This window comes from Electrophorus electricus, chromosome 10 (assembly GCF_013358815.1).
Source record: "Electrophorus electricus isolate fEleEle1 chromosome 10, fEleEle1.pri, whole genome shotgun sequence".
Classification (NCBI taxonomy): Eukaryota; Metazoa; Chordata; class Actinopteri; order Gymnotiformes; family Gymnotidae; genus Electrophorus; species Electrophorus electricus.
The window spans coordinates 19,369,162-19,377,934 of NC_049544.1; the positions used below are offsets into that span (position 1 = coordinate 19,369,162).

The window sequence follows — 8,773 nt, forward strand, 5'->3', positions numbered from 1 at the left end:
AAGTGTAATTTGTGGGAATGTCAGCTGTTTAGGCGGCGTGGGCTTGTGCAAACGTTCTGTTGTTCACAACATTCAGTAATATGCTACAACAGGCTCCCCTAGCATAGCTGCTAAAGCAGAAATGTGTGTGAGGGAGAGAGGGAAAGAATCATAGTGTGAGTTTCAGGACACACACTAAGTGTCAGTCTGCCCTTATGCTCTTCCCAAGGCTCTCTTTCTCTTGCTTTAGAACCTCTATTTATCAACTTTGTTTTTCACCTCGACTGCGTTCCCACTTTATCTTGTGACAGTACAGATCAGAGTCTGTTTACTTTGACATCGCTTGCCCAACTAATCCCACCCCATGTCGATTTGTTTTTCCCCCTGCAGTCCGTGAGCACGTCCCCTGGGTCAGCCAAGCCTTCGGCTGCATTCCGCCTAAAGAACCTGCAGCAGACCAGCCTGGAGCGGAAAGGCCGGAAGCAACGTGAAGAGTTCCCCAAACTCCAGCCAGGCCAGCAGCAGGTATTCCACTTCTAATGGTGGCCGTGCCCCCCCTCCCCCCGCTCCTATGCCCACCGCTGGACCTCACCTGAACACCCGCGATTCTGAGCCGGAGCCGAAGCTAAGTGTGGCGTGTGGCACTAGGGCACTAGCTGCTATGCTAGCAGCAGCCCAGTGCTAACTACCATGCTAGCCAATCACCTGGTGAAGCTCGCAGGCTGAACGCTAACTGTTTCTGCAGCAGCTGAGCGTTGCCCGTATCAATAGGAGCTAAGCGGTTCTGTGGTTAACATCTATGGACTTATTTGGTTCAGTAGTGGATGAGTGTCACCTGTGAGGAATGTCAGTAACTATTAGTTGTTCTAGTCGGAGTTCTGATCTTGAGTCTGAAAATTTACGAGTGTCCATCACAGCTGCTGCGTAGGTACTGTGACACACAACTGTGTGTAGCATTAGATGGCTGGTTTCCTCCTCCCTTCTATGTTCTTCCAAAACTGAAGAATTGCATGACTCCATGCATCCAGCAAACATATGGTCAGAGCCCACAAGAGCTGCTCTCAAAGTTCCTCTGGCTGCTAAAATGCATCAGTGTTTTGGAAGAAAACCGTTCGCAGGCTGAAAATGGTGCCCCATTACCCATATTGTGTGCTTATATCACCCTCCTTTTCTCTTTTCCAGCACTTGCGATTGGGTTGGGCTGACATTTAACTTTTGTAAACAGGCATGTTTAACCTAAAGGCTTGTCTGGCTTTATGCTGTGGCTATAAGCTACGTGCCCAGATTGCCTCCTTCCTACATCTTAAAGATCCTCCTTTGGGTCTCTGCTCTTGAGCCATCATTCTGTTTCAGTGCCAGCACAGGCATGCTGCAGGTCCCCTGTATGTCTTTATTACACCAATCCAGACAAAATAAATGTGGATTTTGTGCTATATAATGTACAAGAACTAGAGCATTCTTGTTTTAACATTTATCTTTAATGGGTTGGATGGGGTCACAGCATCAGTGGATACCAAGGCTACTCACCAAGGCTAATTTACAGTCCATCTTGACAAAAATATGGAAAAATTGCTGTCTGCTTGGGGGCTTGGGGGCCATTTTGTCTACTTTGTATAATCTTAAAATGTGCAGCTATTAGTACTTCTTGATCAGTCTTATTGTGTAACAGGACTGAGCAAGTGCACATTTTGAGCTCTTCGACTGTACTGCCATAGCTACAGATTCTTCTGTTGCTTTTTTTAGTGTTGCAGTTCTAACATTATCAAGGGTTAACAGCCCACATATATGGACATTTTTAAAAAGTTAGGGTTGTTTGTTTGTTTTGAAAAATGTGTTCACATAACTAGCTGGCTAACCTGCCTACGTGTAGACTGGGTTCAAGCGTCAGTGTAGCTTGCCTTAAATTGGCATTACCTCGATGACATGCGGCTAATTCTGAGACCGCGGTAGCAAAGGACTGTAAAAGAAAAAAAACATGCTGCAGTGTGCTAATGCTTTCATTTCTTTCCTAGACTACAAATTCTTTTAATCCTCAAAGAAGGTTCATGGTTGGACCTATATGCTCTGTGACTGTGGCTCAGATGAGGGCCAACAATGACACAAAAAACAGTAAATCCATGTGACCCAATTAAAAAAAAATGTTTTTTTCACTCAGTTCTGAGACCCAAAACAAAGAGGATTGAAAATAGAAAACTTCACTCTAAAATGTAGGCACCAATTACAGCAAGATGAAAGAAGAGACTAAATTCCAAGAAGATGAAAAACTTAGTGTTACTTACTAAAGAATACAAATAACATTGAGTTTCATTTAAAAAAAAAATGTTGGTTAGTTGAGGAATAGGAGCAGGGCACTCTGGGGAGATGAAAAGAGGAAGCACTCCAGAGAGAGGAACAGTGAAAGAGAAAATGTTGTAGATTCCTGTGAGACACTTATCTGTAAGGGCAGCCTTCATAGTCATAGCTCTTCTTCATAGCTCTTCCCCAATACAGTCTAAAGAAATGAGAGAGGGAGAGTGAGAGAGAGGAGGAGAGTATACAGGAGACCTGGGGGAAAGATGGAGAATGAGAGAGACAGAGAGAAAGAATAAGAGAGAAGAGAATAAGGTTTTTGTTCCTCTCCACTTAACATTTGGGCCAGCCTCTATCCCCTTGCCTCTTTCTCCTGCTTGTAGGACTAATCTTTAGGCCATTGGCTAGCTGAGAGCTACAAATCTTGGCCAGCTCGCTGCGGTACATTGGGCTGTGTTGCTGACCCATAACTGATCCAAGGACAAACTGACACTTAGAAAATGAAGAAGATTGATTCTCCCAATTAGCCATGTAACGACAGGTTCCAGATCCTTTTCTGCTTGGATCCTGACAGTAAAGCTGTGGGTCTCAAACTAAGTAGTTCAGAAAACTCAAGAAGGAAAGTTAAGGTGATATTAATGGTTTATGATTTGAGACTGAATGCCACTGACACCTGTGTTAGCCAGCCTTGTTTATGGCTGTCTTAAAAAACTGTCTCAGGTGTGTTAAGCTTGTAAAAGTGAAAGCTGCAGTAAATGCAGTTTCCATTGAATGGATTGAAGTAGCATAGTCGTGAGGGTGGGAGGGTAGTGAGAGAAGGGACATGTTTGCTAGTGCAAGGACTAGATGCAGAAGATAAACAGGCTACTTGAACCACCAGAGAAGGGTTGCAGTTATCCATGCGGCTTTCTCTAGCAAATTTTGGTTTTTTGGACTTTTCACGTATTATTTATCAAAACCAGCAGGAAATCTGCCACCATATTTTTTCTCCAGTCTGACCTATGCACTGAAATAAATCTCTTAAAAACACACACACAGTAAGTGGCACAGAATGACTGTATACCTTTCAGGAGTCATACATGTAGAGAAATCATTGAGCCAGGTGTATGTAGCTTTACCACTTCATCTCTGAGACATTTGGCCAATTTTCCAGAAATGCAAGTCACATTGCTCTTTGCAGACTAACAGCCAACCCTGAATCGTAAGGAGCGTTACTGGAAGTAAAAAGCTTTCTCTTGTGGAAGTGGTTTCTCCCAGCTCTCAAATTCCTTCACAACCCTTCAAGAGTTCTTTATGTAGAATACACCTTATGATCTGCCAGTAAAGCCCCGCTTTCTGTTGTGTGATGGAAGAATGAAAGAAATTATTTAAAATGACCCGAACAAAGTTTTTCTGCACTTATTAACATTAAAGTGTCATATATTAAAAGAACATAGTTCATAGTTTGTAGCATACACACACAACTACGAACCCCTAAGGCTCCACATATTTTGTGTTTTAAAGGTTGTTAACACAACTAAAGCTTGGTTAATGATAGGTGTGGAAGTTGTTATTGACAAAATACCTTTAACAAGGTAAGAGTACAATTCTTTGTGACTTTATGCTAATTAACTAACCATTTGGCTTAATTTATTATACCATATTAACATTCTTCATCAGCACCAAATATGTGAAAACTGTACTTAACGGTGTTTAGAACACTATTTACTAGTATTACTAGTATTTTGCAAGCCTTTATTTCCTCCCTAGGGCAACACTAAAAGGCTCTTGTATATCGCTACTAACATAGAGATAAATGATGCCTGGATTCACCCTTTTATGTGGGTTTTCTGAGGAACATCCCAACTTGCATTCTGGTGACCTATCAGTTGTGAGCACCATTGGACTGAACCAGAGTATGGCAGAGTTCCCACCCATCTGTCAGAAGGCCATTAGAGCCAGACTGTTTCTGCTTTTGTGCCCACACAAAGGTCAGACTCATCTGGTACACTGTGAAGCCGCGAGTGATGCCCCTTTCCAGCAAACTGTCTTCATCTAGGCTTGCTGCTCGAAGCAGGTCCTCACGGTAAATTAGAGGTCCATGTCTGGTGACCCTTAATACTTGTCTGCCATTTTGGCTCAGAAAGCAGCCTGATGTGTAAACCACAGTGACAGTTACACAGATGCCTGTGTAGATTAAGTGGCCAAAGGGATGTTTTATGCATGAATGGTCAAATGGTTTGCTTCTCTTAAGTGGCAGGATGGGTGTCTGAATGTGTGTGCTTGCTATGGTTTGTTTTTGATACATGGTTTTGGTTGGTCTTTGGGACATTGTGCAGTATGTTTACATTTTAAGACTACATAAGTAGAAGTACACTTACATAAATATATTTTTAATTCTATGTAAACTTCAAACTGGAACTTGTGCTTAAGGTGTTTTCCCTGTCTATCTGAATTTAATGTTTTGCACTTCTGAATAGCTAGTCAGTAAAATGTTTTCCATATGAGCTGTTAAATTAAGATAATATAAAATACCACTGGGAGAAAATATCAAAGCTTTATATCAAAGCTGATATAAAAAAAAAAATTAAGATAATTTCACACAATATTTTTTAACAAATGATGTATAAAAGGATGTTATAAGTGCTGTTGAAGCAACTTTCTTGCAAGATCTGAAAGCAGCAGCTTAAGCCCTCTACAGAATGTTTCTTTGTGTTTACCTCAAGTGAACCCAGTTTTAAATGGTGCTGCCAGAGAAATTTTACCCTCCAGACATTTTCTAAGGCAGGCCAGTATCAGCAACTCCTAGATCTGAGGTTGATCTGGTCACAGATAGTGGAGTTTTGATTTGATAACACTCAATATACCTCATCTACCTCTATAAAATTAAACTGTTTTTCAGTTAAAACCACAATTGATCTAGTTGAAATACTTATCAGACAGGCTGTCGCACTGTGATCACTATAATGCATTGCATAGAATATGAGACATAAGCTATATAAGCTATGTTTGCTTTAAAGGCACTTTTAAACCAAGGGTTGAGGCAATTTAGCCCATAGACATTTTTGTTCTATTACACCTTGCTGCCTGGCCCAGTTGTATATGGAACTAGGATGAAACATGACTCTAGGTCATTAGAGAGTATTTGAGCACTAGGATGAAGCCTTCTGTTTTACAGAATGTGCTTGCATGTGTTTCGTAACTGAACATCAGGAGCATCTTTAAAGGAAAATGCAATTAATATTTCCGTCTCTCCTCTCCTGCTGTTCACCTTTGCTCACTCCACCCCTCCATCCCCCATAAATCCTCACTCTTCCATTCACTTGACAGATTTTCAAGGAAAGAGTAATGCCTAACGGCCTCTAGACATCACAAAATAAGCGAGTGCTGCATAATATACACCATATAAAGGAGGAGGTCCATATTAACACTTATTCTTCAGACGGAATTTACTTTAAACCTAAAGGCTAGGCAACAGCTAACAAAAAAGTCTATCACTAAGCAGAAAACAGGACATCGCGATTCAGTGTTGATGTAGAATGTGAACTGCATTATTGGGTGAAATAGCTAAAGAAATATTACATCTGTGTTACATCTGTGGCATATGTTTTTATTAGCTTGTTTATTTAGTTACATATCATGACATTGAAGCAGTTTTTACTGCGGCTGTGTATTTGTTAGCAATATTGGGAGGCCAAAAGTATAGTCCTTATGTAGCAAACTCCAAACTCCACCAATCTTAAAAGTGAGTTGTTAGCTGTTAAATCATGAAGGGTCTTCTTATTAAGTTGTTTGTCAGGCTTACTGTAAACAAGGCATTAACCCTTGACCAAAGCATTCGGACAAACTCTGTATATGTCTATAAAAGACAAAGGCATCACTTAAGATTTCCTTAGGCAAAACTTGCTTTGCAAATCCAATCAACTTCAATATCCCTTTCAGCTTCTAAATGGTTAACCACAGCCCCTCTCTTTTCTAACTGGCATGTTAACTGGCATACGTTTTAGCCAATCACTGTCCTTTCCTCTCTCCTCCCCTAAGAGCTGATCCAATCTTAGGTGATTGCTGAAGGTGAAAGAAGCCTTTGAGGATGTTGGACACAGTGGACCCCAAGTAGGATACTGAACCTCAAGTTGCATGTCTTACAATATGTGTAGTACATTAGGGTAAGTTATAAAAAGGTCAGATATTAAAATCATGTTTGCTAAATGTAAGAATGTTTTACTGTACATATAATAAAATAACATCATATGGTGCATTAAACTACGTATGCAGACACCAATTCCCAGTAAAGTGAACAAACAAAGCTAATGTGGATAGATGATATAGTGGCCAAACTTGCTGTTCATATGAATAAGTTGAATCTTACTGAAACAAAAAAGTAAAAATCATATAGCAATTATTAAGAGATGTTACTATATCCTGCAATAACTTAGCACCATATTAAAAATAGCATCTAACTAACTGTGATCAGTTGTGATAGTTATTAAAATGTATTTGTTGCCGAAAGTTGTTTATGAAATGTAGTGTTTCATACAATTAGTATCTTTTGTATTTTTCTACTTCAGAATGAGAGGATATACTGGCAGAAACTTCAAAATTAAAAAAAAGAACCATAATTTCTTTCCCTTACCCAACATCTGCAACATGAGCATTCCATTATTATGAAAGTAAGTGTACCATACTTAATCAGTTTCCAATATCAGAGCTAAATAAAAAATCTGAGTTAATTATTTCATTATACTATGAACCGCAGCATAGCAACTAGATGTATGATCTGAACACTTACTCAGCACTGTCTGTCTTTGGCCTCTGTAAAAAGTAATCTATGCTAAAATATATATGAAGAAATATATCCTGAAATACCCAGGTAATGACAATGAGAAGTGGATTGTGTTGAGTGTGGATATTAAATTGTAACCTATTTGCCAAATACATTTCCACTGAGTTAATTCATTGTTTGACAGAATTGTTTGATCTTTCATCCCATTTCATATACATCACCCTATCCAGCTTCACCTTTGTCTCCCTGAGTTCAGTTAAAAATACAAAAGTGTAAAAGAGTTTAATGTTGAAATTTTGATCAAAGACAATCAAAAACCGTTGTAAACATCACATGTCAATAAATGACATTTATGATTGCAGCACTTTTAGACACTGCAGTTGAACTTTCTAAAGTAGATTTTAAAATCCTCAGCTCTGACCCAACTCACAACAAATGCACAGGCATAATTCCCAGTCAGGGAATGGCCACAGAGCCAGATGTATTTGCCTACACAAAGCTGGTGTTATCAACATCACTGGAGGCCTCTGGAATAAAAAAGCATTGTTTCCCTACCACAAAATGTTGATTGGCAATACCCCAGTAAGATAACATAAGCACAACATAGAAGCACACTCCTGTTGGCTCAGTTCCGTACCTGTTGTCTTAACATCAGTAAATATTTTAACCTCTTAAACTCCAGACTCATTATTTAGTTACTAATCTTAAAGCATATTATTCAGTAACCACTATGAATTACTCAGTAACTGCTATGAAATTAATACAAAAGCTATGTAAGTATGAGGGTTTTTAAGAGGCTAATCTAAAGATGGGTTAATATGCTGCAATGTCTCTGATAATGCACATGTAGATGTCTCTGAATGAGTGTGTGAAATATGGCATGGGAGAAAACTACTAACACTAATGTGTGGGGGAGGATTTAACTGTACATAGTCTGTGCTATTACACTATACTAATTTAGTGAATTTGTATGTAAGTTTTTTTTTCTTTAATAAAGAAATGTTAGTGCTAAACTGCATGTACAGTATACCTAAAGTCACGCATGCAGAAGCGACTCTGTAAGCTCTGTTTTTGAGTGTAAAATAGACTGAATTCTGTATAAAGGAGATATTTTTTGTTAAGATTAGTATCATATGTGTAGGTGGGTCAGTCTGGCTCATTTTACTGTTGTCTGTAACCTTGTAACTGAAACCATTGTTTGAAATGGTCTGTGGCAGATTAACTATGAGCAATGTTACTAACTCTAGGAGACACAGCTCACTCATGTTCCAGAATGTGTAGAGTGTTTACAAAAGACTTTGTGATAACAATAAAGTGTGAATGCACATCGACCAATAAAAATATATCTATTTGGAGAAATTATGCTGCTCTAGTGGGAAAAAAATCTAATGCTAAAATCTGTGTACCTGAGACTGTTGGTTTTGTATATTCTGTTGTGTTTTTGTGAGTATTAAAGTGGATATCTTGTACTGCAGTCTCAGACAATTATTGTAGTATAACAAGCTCTATACAAATTTTCTATGTTAATATGGAGAACCAGTACACATACATGGTGCAAGTTTACAGTGAAGTCCATCTAAACATAGGCAGTTTATTTAGCTATATGCACATGATTACAGGATTCCCAGTATAAAATCATTATTAGCTAAAACAAGTAATTAAACTAAGAGGGTTGTCATTTGTCATATACCCGTTTGAAAAAATAATCATTACTTTACATTTACATCATTCTTTCTGCAAGCA

The 8,773-nt window shown here is 38.9% G+C and overlaps 1 protein-coding gene across 8 annotated transcripts in view; it reads left to right on the forward strand.

Moving 5' to 3' along the window:
- zgc:114120 (uncharacterized protein LOC619267 homolog) overlaps nt 1-8,499 on the forward strand; it is a 52,717-nt gene extending 44,218 nt beyond the window's left edge. For 6 of the 8 annotated variants that reach the window (XM_035530820.1, XM_035530824.1, XM_035530822.1 and 3 more), the window contains one exon: nt 370-8,499. In XM_035530820.1, the coding sequence (XP_035386713.1) occupies nt 370-519 (150 nt within the window). In that variant the 3' untranslated portion in view covers nt 520-8,499. The remainder of the gene's footprint in view (nt 1-369) is intronic. The other 2 variants (XR_004776576.1, XM_035530821.1) reach the window with 2 other exon arrangements.
- The last annotated feature ends 274 nt before the right edge of the window (nt 8,500-8,773 follow it).